The 18,135-nt window shown below is 33.8% G+C and overlaps 1 protein-coding gene across 1 annotated transcript in view; it reads left to right on the forward strand.

Moving 5' to 3' along the window:
* Positions 1–571: 571 nt before the first annotated feature.
* LOC106468948 (ras suppressor protein 1-like) overlaps positions 572–18,135 on the forward strand; it is a 36,194-nt gene continuing 18,630 nt past the window's right edge. Inside the window, exons 1-4 of the mRNA XM_013929401.2 lie at positions 572–819; positions 4,830–4,880; positions 7,737–7,804; positions 11,330–11,382. Coding sequence (XP_013784855.1) covers positions 651–819; positions 4,830–4,880; positions 7,737–7,804; positions 11,330–11,382 — 341 coding nt within the window. The 5' untranslated portion in view covers positions 572–650. The remainder of the gene's footprint in view (positions 820–4,829; positions 4,881–7,736; positions 7,805–11,329; positions 11,383–18,135) is intronic.

Consider the following 18,135-nt stretch of genomic DNA (forward strand, 5'->3'; position numbering starts at 1 on the left):
TCTTGCAATTGTCAGATTTGACAACTGATTTTTTATTTATTATTTTCTTTTTGCAAATCCATTTTCTTAAAACTAAAAACTTGAAATTTGGAACTTGAATTACTGCAGTGTTTATATCAAAGCAACACCAAACTAAGCCTTTATTTAAGTCTTTGTTTGTAGTTAAGCGCAATGCTACATAACGGGATGTCTGTGCTGCACCCACCACGGGTATCGAAACCTTCAATCTTACCGCTGTACCAGTGTTGAGCCTTTATTTAATACATTTATTATAAACTAACAACATTTTACTGCTAATATTCTTGCATTTACTGTTGCGAAGATATTTCTGAATCAGATAATTTGTATATTTTGTTTTTATCCTTTTGTTCGTTTCAACTTTTGTGTAAAAAAGTTAGTAGGTAACATAATGTGCTGGTGAGGTTGCACATATGTATATATGGCTTAACGTTTTTGTTTGGGCCAACTTATGTTAACCGCAAGTGAGCTTGCTGAGATGACGTATGGCTCGTCGTAACAAGGTAAACCCTTATACGGGCCGTGCGTAGGATAGCACGCGACAGAGTTTTGTGGACGCAGTCAGAAGTCAGTGCTGGCCATCTAGTGGTAGCTTGTTTACTTTAGCAGACGGAAGTACTTTCTCTTATGCTATGGAAAAACCAGGAAACAACCCTCATCAAACTTCCTGTACTGACATCTTCGACTTCAATAAGATGTCGAAGGTGAAAAAAGTGTTAGAAGATGCGAAAGAAAACAATATCCCTGAAATCGACCTGGTTGACAAGGGCGTCGCTTCTTTTGAGGACATGCCTGGATTGTGTAAGTAATCTAACTTAAGGCTATGATGTGATCACCACGCAGTAGAAAATGGGCCAGTTTCCAAATTTGGAGAGTAAACATAGAAACGCATACGCGTTGGCGGGGCTGCAACTTGCAATTTACATTGAATAGGCACAACTACGGTACAAAGCCAGTTTCTTTGAGTTTGAGGGCAACGAGTACAGACTTAATATTGCACTACTGCTTGTACTATATAGTATTAATAAGTATTATTATTATTAATGTTATAATGATGTTCAAAGCATAAAATATAACTTATATAGTTGTATAAGCAAAATTGCTATATACATTTTTTAATACTGTCTATCTACTATTAAATTCCATTTTGGTGTATTCCTGTGTTTTAATGAGACCTCTTCACACCTTAGTTAATTTTCACATATCCAAGGAGTTTGTTATTGTGGTGGTGTAATAAAAATTGCCACTAAATTACTATAAAATGAGTATAACAATTAATAAATGGCCTTTTACATAATTTGATTAGAATGATTATTTAATATTTCCAAGTTACAAGGTTAATATATTAATATATTCCTATTAGAAAACTGATTCATCAAATCATGTCCACAAGTTTCATTTTTACTTATTTGATTCCATAACAAGTTTAAGCCTACTTAGTTAATTTACATGCATGGTTTCACATATAATTTCACACTTTACACAAATGTCAATGAATAATTTGTTTGAAGTTTGATCAGTAATCTGTTTTACATATGTAACTACACCATATCATTACAACTGAACAAGAAACCCTTTAAAGAAACACTTAAATCAATTTGAAGATTGAATATAGTTGTGCTAGTTATTTTAATAAATGTTTACATATAAATGGAAGTCTATTTTTAAGTTTAATCTTATTAATAAAATAGCCCCCAAGTGGTACAGCAGTATGTCTGCAGACTTACCACGTTAGAAACCAGGTTTTGATACCTGTGGTGGGCACAGATAGCCCATTGCGTAGCATTGTGCTTAACTTCAAATAAACAAATAAATAAAATCAACTATTAATACTGCTACTAATATTAAGAGAGAACAATATATGTAAGTAGGTCACATTTGTTTAAATAGACTAATAGGTGAATAAACATGATTAGTATTTAACATGTTTCAATATATTAATCCACTGCATGCTGACATAATAATGCACAAAAAGTTTAGAATTAGGTAGGATATAGAAATACATAATGAATTGCATCAATTATAAACATATTCTTTATTAATAGCCAAATAGCATGATAAAACAGATCTGTTATAGAGAGTACCTATTTGTTTATTTCCATTCTGGTGTTTTTATGGACTGCACCATCTACACTGTCAAATGTTAGTAGACAAAAATAAAATATTGTTAAAAAGTAATTAATTTATTAAAAGTCTTTTTGATGATAGAAACAGTATATACATGGATAGACTTGCTGACTGCATACTGTATGGAATCAGGTTACTTGGTATTGGACAGCAGATACTGCATGTAGAAAATATTACATATATGTGCTTGTTGAATTGAAATAGCCAAACTGTGTTGCTTTGTACAAAACAACAAGAAGGTACAGGCTTGCTTAATTTAAATGGTAAAGGCAGGTGAATTTGTAATAGACAATATGAAGTACAATTAAGCAGTATTCGGAATATAAGGTTGCTGAATTTACACGGTGTGGCCATATTTCTTAAAATTATCAAGACAGTATCAAATGTAAACGTTTGGTGACTTTTATTGTGGAACCCTACTATTTTATACTAAATAATATTTTTTTTACAAGTATACATAACAATATTTATAGGTTTGCTGACCTTAAAGATTGCTTTGCACTAGACTACAAAATAATAAAAAAAATAGACATGTATAGTGTTGGATTGAGTAGAACAATGAAACAATGTTATTAAAGAAGGAAAAACTCATTTATGATAAATGAAGGAAGTTTACAGAAAAGGTGTCTCATCAGAATGAAGAGACAAGTTTCAAGTGATTGCCAGTATGCGATGAGTTTTTTAGAATGAACATGAATACTATCACGGTGATTCACCATGTGGTCAACCCTAAGACTTACTGTCTATCGCACAGACAAAATAAGAATCTTAGGTAATAATAATAACTAATAATAAATGTAAAGACAGTCGAAAAGAGAAACATTTTTATTTATGAAGGCATCATATGTTTCAGAATATACTTATTCAGTCTTCAGTAAAATCTGTAAATAACATTGTAATTATTAACTAATGTTATAGTAACATCAATAAGTAATTTTCTTAGAATATTCAGTAAAAAGGTAAATGAAAGGAAGTCCAGATTATAGAATATGTAATGAAAGCAAAAAAATTAAAGTTGCATAAAGACACTAAGTTATAAATATAAACCATTTTTAACAAATGGTTGAGTCTTAAAGTGAAGCTATTTGGAATAATTTTATATATAAGGATGTAAGTCATTATGAGCCAGGCTGTATTTTTCTGTGAGTAAACTTTCTTTAGAGTGAAGCTGAAGGTCCTTTAGTAAAGATGGAGAAATTGTACCCGAAATATTATAACCTGTAGTTACAGCATTTGAACAAATAGTTGAATAAGGGATGACCGGTCCTATTGAATGCGTCCAAGTATTCACAGACTCTATTTTTTAAGTGGCACTTTGTTTCACCAATGTATGTGATCTTATGTATGACCCATGAATGTAGTGTTGGTAGGCAGTCGTTATGCTGAAAGAAGTTTTTAATGTGGAGGCTAGGCCTATATTATTAGTCTGAGCTAGACTTGAGGGTAGAAGTTTTTGATCAAGGAGAAGATTTGGTTTTTGATAGTAAAGTCTGTGTGTTCATGAAAGGAAGGCAGATTAAGAGGGTCAATTTTGGGATGGTATGTAAAGTAGCAAGTGGCTGGAATTTGTTGATTAATAAGTCAGTCAGAAAACCATTGTTTAACAGCTGTTTATGCAAAAATGTAATTTCACATAAAGTAGAGTAGAGCAAAAATTAAAAATTCTGCTTAAAAGTGACAAGGTTTCACTTGAAGATGTTTGGTGATAAATGTAAAAGTTTTTTAAGATTAATAAAGGCAGAAAAATGTTTACTTTTTCTGTTAATCCTGATGTCAAGGATCGAGTTCTCTTCCAGACTCAAAGAAAATGGATTCTTGCATTTCAATGAGCCATGTAAAAAGATTTGCAAGTGGGCTTAACATTTTAGCAAGGTGTTTTTAGAGGCATTTGCAAAATTTGCAAGTGAGCTTAAAAATAAAATTCAATCTATATTGCATTTTTGTTATATTTATCCAATCTTTCATATACAGTACATATATTTCTATATAGTAGTGTGTCATAATATTATAAATAAGAAAAAAATTAAAACTTTTTAACGGAAAGTAGGGATCATTGGTTATTCATAGAATTGCTATAGGAAGTATCCAAAACAAAATAAATCCTGCAATAAAAGTACACAAACAAGTAAAGTGATACTAGTTGGATAGATTTTTAAATGATTTTAAAATTAGTGTTCTCTAGTTAATTAGAATTTAGTGAATTATAAAGCTTTGTCAACCAAGAGTTCAAAGTAAGTAGTTAATTTGTTAGCTAGTTTAAATAAGTGTAAAATTTTAATTTTCAGATACTGTTTAAGTTTAGTATTCAATTCAAAAACGTTATATACACTTTAAGTTACTTGGAGAAAGATCTGACTGGATTCCCTCTTATTTTGTAAGTAATAACCTATTTTTGGTAACTGTAAGTGAACTACATGTACATATGTACTATTTTATAACAATTTGAACAAAGTTTTTAATGCATTATACATGTAATTTTATATTGAACTAAGGAATTAAGTGCAGAAATAAAGTAGCAAAATTACCTGTTCAATCTGATTGTATTTAAAAGTTTGTATTCATAAAGCTTCACTTTATTGCTATTGCAGAAATTAATTTGAAGTTGGACAGTAATTTAGTGTTCTTAACATGATCCACAGTGTATATGTTAATTCAGGTTTTAACTACCTGTTTTCTTTCCATAGGGACCATGTACAACATAACAAGACTGACATTGAGTCACAATAAAATAAGCAGTAAGTATACGACTTGTGTGTAACATAACAGAGCCATTGTCAGAATTTTTTGTTTAAGAATTGTTAGTATCAGTGTTATGTTTAAATATGTAGAAATGTGCAACTCAAATACTATTGAAATTGTGGTTATTACTTGGGTTTTGAAGAATTTCACAGCATTTGAAATAATTTATATTTTACTATATTTTTCTTCTGATCAATCCTTCATTTGTAAATATTTCATGTATGTGTTTCCAAATAAATCATATTATTATATATTTAAAAGTTTTTTCATAGTACATAATATGTAAATGCAGTGGAAGTAATACAACAGTTTTTATGCATAGATGCATCTCTACGTTTTTATATCTCTGTTTAACTTGCGACTGAGTGTGACTGTGGATCAGAACATCAATGGTTAAAGCCTCAATATTCCACTGAACACACTCTGCACATTTTGCTGTGATTATAACCTAACTTTAACCCATTATTCAGTTAAAAACAATAAAATAATCGGTAAAGGGTAACCAGTAAGCAGCACCCATTCTCTGGTCAGTAGTTCTAAATTAGAGATTGGCTATGTCTGAACCTTAGGGGGATGTCTGACTTGACCATTTAGCTTGCTTCTCAGAAAAAAGTGTTATTCAGGTGAAAATATTGAATACCTATTTAAGCTGAATGGATTTAAGTGTATGTAAATTATTATGTTTTAACATGTTGTGCATCTTATTAGTTTTAAAATGTTTGTTTACATAAGAACTCGGAACATACTAAATATAAACGTAAGGATTTTTCTAAGTTTGTACAATATGTAGTTTTTAAAGTTACTTTATGTGGTGTTGGCAAGAAATTTCATGTGATTTTAATGCAAGTTTTACAAAACTTAATGTATCAAAATCAGTACTTTAAGAGTATAGAGTTGAAACTATCAAAGTTAAGAAGTAATAAATATTGTATGAGAAACATTTTAAAATATTAATTATAAAATAATCTATGACATAGATACTTCCGAGATGAGACGTTACCTCACCTCTCACACAGAATAGCTTCATTCCTTGTGCATCTGGCTGTGAGATTTGCAAGCCACTATCCTTGAGCTAACTCCCACCTATAAATCATGTGTTTAACATGAACTACACTAGTATATGGTAACATCATTATGTGAAGATAGCCCTCCACCAGTGGGAGAGCGACTCAACCTCCTTACACAGTAACTCCCTTTAAGCACTTGCACTCAAAATAACGTCATTCTTTTCCTGAGCATTGTATAGAAGAGACATGTCTTTGAACTTATTAATTAATTGTATGAGATTTGCAGTAGTTTACAAAACTTAAAATATGTTCAAATTTTACTGTTTTTTTTTTTATTACTACAGGAATATGTAAATAGAATAACTATTTTTTCCCCATGCTTACCCATTATATATTCTCAAATGACAGTAATTTCCACTTTCTCCTGTGTTAGTGACATTGTTCCTTGGATAGGACCTGTGTCTATAGTTGCTACTGGTGGGTTGTTGTCTGTGGTAGACATGTCAGCCATTGTGTCACATGTAGGTTTCTTCATACACACTAGGCCTTCTCTTACCATCCATTTGGCTGACGTTCCTCCTTCCCAGATTGAACATATTCAGGATGGTAATGATTGGACTGGCTATTTTCCCGAACACAGTTTTCTCTAGGCACAACCTTATCTGTGGTGGAAATTACTCACTCTTCAAGCCTCTTACTTGACAGGATTTTTTTTTATTTCTTCTTTCCTTTTGTTTTCTACTTCCTCCTGTGTTTTCCTATGTGAACTCATACTTCAAATTACTTTGTTTTCTTTTTTTTCACATGACATTAGGGTTCATGCTGGTTTGTTTCTCATTCCACTGGTCACCCGTACTAATATGCCTTGTCCTCCTAGTCTCCTTGTCAATTTTTTTCCAGGTTTACATTCATTCTTTATTTCTGTTTCTTCTAGTCTTTGGAAACTTTTTTTACCTTCTTTAGGGGTGGACCCCTTTATATTTTTTTCTTGTGTTCAGTTTTTGTGCTTTCATCTCTTCTGTTTTACTGCCCTCCTGCATTTTCTCTCACCATTTCTCCTTATGTCTGAGGCACTTCATGGTGCTTCAGGGGGAATTTTTCTGGAGAGGTTTGTTCTCTTTTTTTTCACTACATTGACCTGCACTATTACTTCTGTTGTATCTCTCCTTACTTGGTTCCTCTGCTGTTGGAATGGGATGCTCTCCTGATTAATGTATGTCTCCCTCACCTACCTATCTGTGATCTTTGTCCAGAGGTTTTCTGTGGTGTTCCTGACTCAGTGAAGACCCAGACTGTTGCATTTTGGGGGGGGTCTTCATTGTCTACTATAGTTTCTCATTTTCCTCAACCTCATCATTCTGTTACTGTTTGTAGGCTTGCTAAATGTATTTCTGATAGATACTCACTTCTTCACACCTTCCCATTTGGTGCATTTTCTTGCCACATCTAAGAATGGAGTTATTTTGAGCACAAGTGCTTAAGTGGAATTAATGCGCAAAGTGGTTGTTTCACTTTCCTACTGGTGAAGGGCTATCATTGCATGATGATGTAATCATGCACTAATGCAGTTCATGTTAAACATGATTTTTAGGTGAGAGTTAGCTCAAGGCTAGTGACATGCAAATCTCCTAGACAGATGCACAAGGAATGAAGCTATTCTGTGTGAAGAGGTATGTATCAGAGATACATTTTCAGGTCCTGTAATTAGTTTTGTTACATTATAAATGTTTGTTATGTTTCCTCTTGTAATACTTACTTATGTGTAACACACCTACAGGCATACTTACAGAAATTGGACTTTTTTATGGTTAATTTTCTTACAGATATGTTTATTATGTATTTCAGGTGTTCCTCCAAGCATAGCTAACCTTGTCAACCTAGAAGTTCTCACACTCTTCAACAACCATATTGAGGTTAGTGTATTAAATGGAGTTTTGAAATTGTGTTCTCAAAGCTAAGCAAGATATTTCACATAGAATAAGAATGAAGTCACAAATAATATTGCTCTAACATTAATCTTACTTTGATGGTACCATTGTGGGCAACCTTAGAGTTCTATAGGTGAATTCTCACTGACATGGTATCATTCTGGTTAACCCTGGAGTTCTGTAGCTGAATTCTCACTTATGTGGTATTGTTCTGGTCAACCCTAGAGTTCTGTCAGTGAATTCTCACATATGTGTTATTGTTCTTGTCAACCCTAGAGTACTGTCGGTGAATTCTTACATATGTGGTATTGTTCTGGTCAACCCTAGAGTTCTGTCGGTGAATTCTTAGATATGTGGTATTGTTCTGGTTAACCCTAGAGTTCTGTCGGTAAATTCTCACATATGTGTTATTGTTCTTGTCAACCCTAGAGTACTGTAGTTGAATTCTCACTTACTTGATATCATTCTGGTAAACCTTGGAGTTCTGTAACTGAATTTTCACTTACATGTGGTATTGTTCTGGTTAGTTCTAAAGGTCTGTAGGTGGATTTCCACATTTGTGGTATCGTTATAGGCAACTGTAAAGTTTTGTAACCAAATTCTCACTCGCATGGTTTTGTTCTGACCAACCATAGATTTCATTACCTGAATTTTCACTTACATGGTATTGTTCTGGTCAACCCTAGAGTTCTGTAGCTAATTCTTATCTGATTTTGCACAATACGGTGGTAATACAAAATAAGTATTGATTTATCACTATATTAAGATGGCAAGTACTAAAACACATGCAGTATAATCAAAATTAGAAAAAATGCATTCATTAACACATACACAAAAAAGACATCTTAGAAAGTTTGTCAGGCTTTTTTTGTCTGTATTAACTTTTGGAAATTGTTTTTAATTATTGAATCACATTACAATCTATATCATCATTAGTTGTTGGAGATGGCAATCTTTATATTTTGTTTACATGCTTGCCTAGTTCTTCATGACAAGAAAGTGATTTACATGCTTGCCTAGTTCTTCATGACAAGAAAGTTGTTTACATGCTGGTCTAGTTCTTCATGACAAGATATGTGTTTACATGCTTGCCCAGTTCTTCGTGACAATAAAGTTGTTTACATGCTTGCCTAGTTCTTCGTGACAAGAAAGTTGTTTACATGCTTGCCTAGTTCTTCATGACAAGAAAGTTGTTTACATGCTTGCCTAGTTCTTCATGACAAGAAGTGGATGGAGATCTACATTAGTGGTTCAAAAACTTACAGAAAGATAAAGCTTGTTATGCTTTTCAAAATAAAAAGACATTACTTCATTATAAAAGTTTTTGTGATCAAGAAATAAGGCTTATTTAACCATAGAATAATTCCCTTGAGGACATAATTTAAAATGTCTACATTCAGAGAAGAAAATGTCTCATCACCAAAATTATTTTATTACACTGAAGGAGGAAGAAATAGAACTAACGACCTCTTTAAAATTAATTAAAGGATTGCTTGCTTGTTTTGAGAGGTAGATGTGAGTATGAATATACTTAAAACATCTGTAGAAACATATTTGATTATAGTACTAATGTTAAGGTTAATTTAATATTTATAGTTGAAAATCTGTAGTTCTGTTTCCTTCTGCAGTGTTTACTGTAAACACCTGAACATACAAATCTTACCTTAAGTTCATGTTGGTGTAAAGCAAACAGGGGAAGGCTTCTAAACATAATCAAATACTAGTAAAAGTGTAAAAGAATATATTTTCTCTTTCTGAATTATTAAGAATTTGGCTAAAGTAATGCATCAAATTCCCGCATTCATTTTGGTTCATGTAACCAAGTGTCCAGGAAAACTGGGTTAACAGGAGAAAAGCCATTTGCTTCAATCTTCTTATCCAAATATCATCAAAAGAAACATCAAGAACAATATTTTTTGTTTTAACGAGGATAATGTTTCCTCATCATTGTAACATTTTTCTATATTTAATGTCTAAATAATATTTAAATAATATGACTTTTTTCATTATTATTATTGTGAGCTAACACAATATTTTAATGATGGTTTGTCGTATTTCAAGGTTATGTGAAATAAGAGAAATATGGTTTATAGTTTTATTATATATATATATATATATATATATGTATGTGTATATATATATATATATATATATATATGTGTGTGTGTTATTTTAAATTAAGTTTAGTACCTAGTTCAAAATGTAGTGAATATATGATAAACATTGTAAGTAATTGCTGAAAGCTAAAAACTACATGCAAGTTGAGATTACTGAACAGAGATGTTGCTAACCTTTACCAGAGTCAGAGACTAACTGTTTTAACTCCATTCTCTAGCCATGTTACAGGATTGATTACAATGTGTAGAAGATTCAGTAGCAAATTGAATGAAGAATGTAAATAACAACTAAGCAAAAAGAATTGATAGATGTTATGGTTTTTCAGGTGAAAATTTATATAAATTAAGGTTGTTAAAGTAGCAATTTGCTACACTTGTTCATTTTATGTCTACAAATATGAGATGCATATCAGACTGATACAGAGCTTAGTAAGTGAGCTTCAGGTAAACATTATTATACGGAGTAGGCCATGTAAATTAATACTGTTTTCAAAACTCAAGTAAGAGTTGTCAAGATTCTCTTTCATTCTTAATATGACATATACTTAACATTAATCGTATTATTATGTAATGTTTTAGTTTATCACTTTTGTGGATTTGTGTTTCTTTATTAACTAAGGATTTAAAATTTAATTTAATTTTGGGTTGTTCTAGGTGTGGCACACTTACCCTGGAACCTTAATGGTTAATCCTTAAGTAATAAAATACACAAAAACTATTAATTTCGCTTTTGAGAGTGAGCCACCATGTGTTATAGTAAAATGTTCGTAATATTCATTACATTTCTATAAAATGATAATAAATCAAGAAATTCTGCATACAAACCTGGAAAATATTTATAAGTTACACAGAGATTAGTCTAGATACTCAGTTTTTTACAGTTTTCAGAAGCTATAAGTTTGATTTACCATAATAAACTTTAAATGCTAGCTTTTTTTTTTTTATCATCACATTATGTTAAATATTGTTTCATTGTGAACTCAAAATTTTCACGTATCAAATCAATTCTTTACTAAGATTTATTTTTATCTTAGTTACCTGGTTTCTATTGAGATTTTTTCTGCTGTTTAAATAATCCAATTCTTGCTCTTCTATAGTAATTTATTTTATCTGTGCTTTATATTTTTCTCTGCATCAGAAATCGCCATCAAACTTGCAATATTTCTTTTCAAAATCGATCTTTACGCTTCTCTGTTGTGAGAATGAGCTGTCATAAACTTCCAAGTTCTTAGATTATCAGGATTCTGAAACTGTAATATGTTAGAAATTAAAAATACACAGGTGATTATCTTTTACAATAAGATATAAAAAATTTAAGTATTTAACATTATTTTGTTTATTGTACATTATATAAATATTGGGAAATATTTTGTTTTTATTTTATATTTTTCAGGAACTGCCAACTTCAATTTCATCCCTACCAAAATTAAAAATTCTTAACCTTGGGTAAGTTTAGCATTTAATAAAAAAATATTTTTCAGTTGTTGAGGTTGTCAGTTCAATAGATTGAGAGTGTAATATAGTGCTTGAACAATTTCTTTGGGGTTTCTATACTTTGATGACCTAAAAACACTTTTTTAAATGGTTAAGTTTGTTGGAAGGAACTTCATAGCAGAGGTATACGTTATTGTAATGAGGCTTATTAAATTGCTTGTCCAAATTTACTTTGAAATAAGTAATGACACATACACAGTGAGATAATCATTCAATAAATTTCAGTGCTTTGTGACATTTGAAGACAAATATTTCCATAATTTATCATATCCACAGTAAATATTTGGATAAGTTTTCATAATCTTAGTGTGGATATAAGCTATCAAATTGCATGTGATATTGTTTACAAATGTTTTTGAGTTACATTAAACCATGTTTCTTGCAGGTTTTACTAAATTTAGAAAGTCTGGATTTAACGAATCTGTTAAATAATTGTTGTTTTTTATTATTATTAAAACTTTTCTGAGTAAATATACAAAAATAAACAGTTTTTTTCAAATCACCACGTGTTACTAGTATAAAATTGTCAGTTTTCAAAATCTGCAGTAAGTTAGAGATGAGTAGAAGAAAATTGTCTTTCAGGTTAGCTGAGATAATAATTTATTTAAGGATCACTGCAGTTAGAATAGATTGGCTGACAAAACGTTAATGTACAAGACAAGTTGCTTTAAAAATTGATAAAAAGTTAAAAGTATGTCACCATACTGATACAAAATATGTATTTTATAACCTGTTCATGATTTTACAGAGATTTCTATTCTAAAACAAACACAAATGTAGATTGATGATATTGCTAATACTTTTACTATTATTCTAAATGTTTCAATTTGGGCTTTCTTGAAATATGTTAGATTTGAGGTAATACAGCTGTTGACCTATAGTGCAGGACTTACAGCATCACATCTCCTATTTGCATATTTCTTTTTACAGGCCTTGCATAAGGCAGGTGTTGAATAATGCTTTCTTGTTTAGTCAAACACATTATCATGTTATAACTTGAAGTTTTAAAGTTTACAAAGGAGTTTTTGAGGGTAGTGCTGGTGGTGCCTATACTAGATGATAATATTTCTCTCAGTGGCATGAGTTTCCAATACAATATCTTACCTCCCCCTCACAGTATAGATTTTCCCAACTTGTACTGCCCTCTACATGCATAAATTTTCACTCAACACTAGCCTTGATACTCCCACCTACCCTCATGTATTTGTACATGAGGCAACTGCATTATAGGATGCGACAACCCTCCACCACTAGAAGCCTGACACAACTCCCAGCACAGCTGACTCTCTCTATGCAGTTTAGTCAAAAATTGCTTCTCGATTGTCACTTGTGGTGGTCAGATGTGCTTTTCTTTATGGATTTTCAATCAGTTCTTTGTTTTTTGGGGGAACTTAGTTTTTCTTTATATTTGTTACATTTGTGTTCTACAACTTTAGTTACCATTGTGTGTGTCAGTTATTTTGATATGTGATTCTTTGGAGCTTTCTGTTGGACTTTTCTACTTCCATTCATAGTTGCCATGAATTCTGAGTTTCACTTTACAACTTCTACTGCTGCTTTACCTACTACAGTTAAACTTCCTTCAGCTACAGTGCCTTCGGGTCCAGAATTGTTTGCAGAAGATGTTACAGCCTTGTTTTGTCCCTGTTTCCTTTGACTCCTCCCCTTCCCTTTTAAGTAAGACAGATTCAGGCTAATATCTTATTCTCCCCCCTTTTCGGGATATTGGGGTTCATGCCAATAGATTTGTAGACCAATTACACTCAGCTGTTAGTATGCCTGCACACCTTCAAAATATGGAAGCTCATTCTATGGCTTACCATAGATCTGCATTTCCTTTTTTGGACTCCCAGCAGTTGGATTCTCTTCTGCCACTATGGGGTCGCAGATCCCAATACTTCAATAGTATTTTCTAGTATCTGCCTCACTTTATCCTCCTTCCTTCATTCCCTTTTCTTGATTCACCTTCTGTTTGGACTTTTCAATATTCCCATGAGGGATTTTCATTGGGGTCTTGTGCCCTACTTTTTTCAATGCATGCACGATTGGCATCTTCCACCCTTTACCTCCAAACATGGCTCTTGTTTTGTTGTGATCTCTTGGGTCGGGATGCCCTTTGTATCATGCATGTTTACCCCTACCTCCTTATGGGACTTGCGTATGGCTTCCTTTTTAAGACAAGATGTCTTTGGGAGTCTTCCTGTTTTGTTTGAGATCAGAGTTGAGTCTGCATGTTTGTACCTTTTCCTCATTAACTTCCTGTTTGTCTCATTCATCTACTGAACCTGTTCCCATGTCTCATCCCCCTCCTTCCTCTCCTTTACCAGTTCCGAGGTTAATTGTCAGTTCTTTCTTCGACAGCTTCAAGTGGTCCTGGTGACTACTTGGTGGATACAGGTCTGGTAAGGGTCAGGCTTTTGTGCTTTACCACCATTGGTAGTCTTTCACCACAGACCCTTGGGCTCTACCGGATCATTCTAAAAGGCCCATTCTTCATTTTATTTCCCCTCATCCCATATACCCCCCCCCCCTTGGGATCCCATTTTCAGTCAGGGTCTTTCCGAGGCAGTTCTAGATCTCCTTCACAAGGATGTTGTAGAATGGGTAGATTCTTCTCAATTCACAAGTTTCAATTCCCATTTGTTCATAGTCCCCAAGTATACTGGGGACTAGCACCCTGTCATCGATCTCTCTTCCTTCAACTGCTTCCTCGATTCACCATGGAGTCCTGCCTATGTCTTCAATGGGCTTTTACTCCTGGTCTTTAGATGACAAAAGTAGATATCTAAGATGCTTACCTCCCCATTTCCATCTTTCCAGCATCCTGGAATTTTATTTGTCTTGTCCAACGGAGTTGCTTCTATCAGTTTCTGGCTTTTCCGTTCAGGCTGGCTGTGGCTTCCTATGTTTTCTGTTGGGTGGTGAAGGCATTCCAACAGCCTTCGTTTCCATCATTACATGGATGACTGGCTACTTCTAGTTCTTTCACTTGCCAATTTTTCCCTTCACACTCTCGGGTTTTTTCTTCGAGAGGCTGCATGGATAGGTTGGCTGGTCAAGGTGGAATAGTCCTTCCTCTCTCCCACTCAATACCTTGTTCATCTGGAGCATTTTTTAATTTCAGCTAGGCCCACCCTTCTCCCCTTCACCTGCTATCTATGGAGCTTCTGGTTTTTACCATTTCCTCTTCTCCTTCTCCAACTGCATAAGAGGCTCTATCTCTTCTCGGAATGTGGGCCTCTTTGGAGGTCCTCATTCCCTTTGGCCAAGCCCCATGTGACCTCTTCAGTGGACTTTACAAGATAAGTAGAATCCCTTGGACACCCCTATCCCATTTAAATATACTACCACTGCACAAATTATATATATGTAAAAAACACTAAATATATTCCAAATGAAATGAGAGCACTGTTTAGTATATAAAATAAAAATAGTAAGTTATCATTAAAGAAAGGGATAGCCAATATAGAAAAACCAGAAAGTCTTATTTAAAATTTATGCATAATATAGAAAATAAAAATAGGTCAAAATGTATATAATTTTGTTAAGCAAATATTTATGAATTATTTATTGTTTAATAATACATTTATTCAGGATCCACACATGAGAAATCATGTGGATCTTTCTTCAATTTTATATATTATTTGTATTTCTTGTATTGTGTGTGTGTATATTGAATTACAAAGAAACAAACTGAATCTCCCTCAAAATTTTACTTCACGTGGACTTTGCCTGGTAGTGGAACAGAGACGATACCACAGTAGGTGTTCCTCTTCCACCTTCTTATCTGAAGGTGCACCTCTTCATGAATGCTTCTTTTTTTGGGTTGAGGTGCATATCTGGACATGTAGGGGATTTTCGGCCATTTAGCTATCATGGAGTCATCTCTGCATATCAATCTCTTGGAACTGCTCACTGTCCATCTGCTTTTGGTTCACTTTCTCCATCTCTTCAGAACTGGTCGGTTATGATTCATTCCAACAACTCAAGAACTGTCTTGTACATCACTTGGTTGAGGTCTCTTTGTTTCAGCATGCTGGACCTCCTGTTTTCGTCCCACAGCCATCATAATCGATTGTTGGCATGTCATATACCAGGTATCCTGAATCTGGCCATAGATCATTTATCATGCCCTACCATGGACTTGATGTACTATTCCAAATGCTGTCTGGTTATGTGGTGGATGATTTCCACCACAATGCAGTTCACCCCACCAGCTGGGCACCCTCATTCCTAGCATTGCCTGGATATCAGTTCCTTGGAGGTACTGGTGTTGGTAGGAGCTGGACCAGCCACATAAGTCCTCACTTGTGAGTGGCCCAGTTACCCTCCTCCTACTGTGAATTGGACAATTCATTCCCAATGCCACATGGTTCTGGACTGGAGTTGAACTGCCACATTGCTGTATGCCTTCCTGCTGTTGTCTGGATGTCAGTTCCAAGAGGGGTACTGATTTTGAACATGTGCACATGATGATGTGGGCCCTTGAAACAGACAATCTTCTTCACTTCCAGTTCCCAGGTCTGAGGTGAACAGTAGAGGACCCTCTTCCTACCATGGGCCGAATATTCTTATCACAATTGTATTGGTGTTTATTGAGGTTGAATTCTTCCTTATAGTCTGCCATACTCTAGCCACTCTACACCAGGGGTCCATTTACTTTATGGGGTCCCTCCTCTGTTTCTGCCCTTATTCTGACATACAATTTTCAAAGAGTATATCTAGCTCAGAGTGGTGCAGCCTCCCAAGGGTGTGTCTTACATACTCTTTCTTCACACACCCGATGGGTTTCCTTTGGGCCCTTTCTGAAGGGGGATCATCTTGTTAATGTTACACTGGTCCGTCCACCAGGTTAATGTGGGATTCTAACTATTCTGTGAGTGGGGGTAAGATGTCATATCAGAAGTTAACATTTTCCTACATTGAAAATGTATTTCTAATAGATACATACCTCCCACCCTTCCTCCCCACTTTTGGTGTCTTTCCTTTTCTGTTACTCAATCTTGAAGTGATTTTGGGCTAAGCTGCATGAAAAAAGTCAGCTGTTCTGGGAGTTGTGTCATGCTCCTATTAGTGAAGGGTTGTTGTATGCTCATTTGCATCTTATCACACAGCTGCCTCACATGAAAACATGCGAGGGTAGGTGGGAGTATCAAAGCTAGTGGTGAGTGAAAATTTGCACATATAGAGGGCAGTATAAGTTGGGAAAAGATATTTCGTTAGTGGAGGTATGAATCTATCGTAAATACATTTTCAGTGTAGGAAAATTTTAACTTTAGACATGACTAATGAAACCTAATATGACAGCATTTATAGGATCCATAAGTTTTCGAATGATATATTGAAACTGTATCCTGATTTGTATTCTCATGAATGATGTAGCTTATGCTGCAATATTAAACTTTTGGTACCTAAATGCACACATTTTTCCACTGTATCTTTTACTTCTCATGAAAACTGGTCATGTTTATGTTTCCTTTCAAGTCAAGTCAACATTACGAATTGCTATGTATATATTCAACTATATCAAACATATACTTTTCAGTTTTGTTATTACTTTTTTGGTTCAATACAAAAGTTCATCTTTTTAAATTTTGTTTGTCATATTAATAACACATTTTTTTCTTAGTGTTTGGCATTTGTAGAACATGTAATCATGATCATTTTAAATATAAACTTGTATAGAAAGAAGTTGTAAAAAAAATTGTTAAAACTAGAGAATATTAATTCTTCAAATAGTAATTTCAAATAAAAATCAGTAAGCCAAAAAATAAACAGTTTGGAGTTTAGGATTAAGGCTTATGAAGCTTGTTTAAAACTTAAATGTGAAGACAAAATTCCATATCTTTGTTGTTAGACAGAGATTTATGATAGCCATACATATCAGGTCGTCAAGAAATTAATGTCCCTTTTTTTTAAATGAAAAAACCTGAACAACTTGTATATCAAAACAAAACATTTATTAAATGAAATAATCTCCATTCTTATTGATGATGCTTTTCCATCTTACAATCAGGTTGTTAATGCACTGATTAAAGAAACCACTTGGCTTTGAAACAAAAACATGTCGATGTTCTCTTTAACACCTTCCACATTTGCATACATTTTTCCATTAAGATGGTGTTGCAGTGAACGAAGAAGATAGTAATCTGATGGTGCCATATCTGGAGACTATGGTGGGTAGGGGAGAACTTCCTAACCCAACACCATAATTTTGTGTTGCGTCAAACGTGCCACATGTGGATGTGCATTGTCATGGAGAAGAAGAACACCTTTCTGATTGACGAGTGAAGGGTGTTTCTTATGAAGGGCTTGATATAAATGTTCAAGTTTCTGACTATAGATCTCTACATTGACAGTTTGCTGTGGATTGAGGAGTTCAAAATGAACTACTCCTTTGATGTCTCACCAAATGCAAAGCATCACTTTCTGGGGATGGAGTCCAGGTTTTGGAGTTGGAAGTGATTTTTGTCTATGACTAAGCCATTGTTTTTGGCATTTAATATTTGCATAGAGAATCCATTTTGCTTCACCGGTGACAATTCTGTCCAAAAATGGTTCACATGCATTATGTGCCAGAAGAGACGAAGCAACGTTTATGAGGCACCCAAACACCTTCTTTATGGAGTTTTCCCATATTCATTAGATGTTTATGTATTGTTTCATGAGAGACATTCAACTTCAGAGCCATTTCACGAGTGTGTT

This window comes from Limulus polyphemus, unplaced genomic scaffold (assembly GCF_000517525.1).
Source record: "Limulus polyphemus unplaced genomic scaffold, Limulus_polyphemus-2.1.2 Scaffold3231, whole genome shotgun sequence".
Taxonomy (NCBI): domain Eukaryota; kingdom Metazoa; phylum Arthropoda; class Merostomata; order Xiphosura; family Limulidae; genus Limulus; species Limulus polyphemus.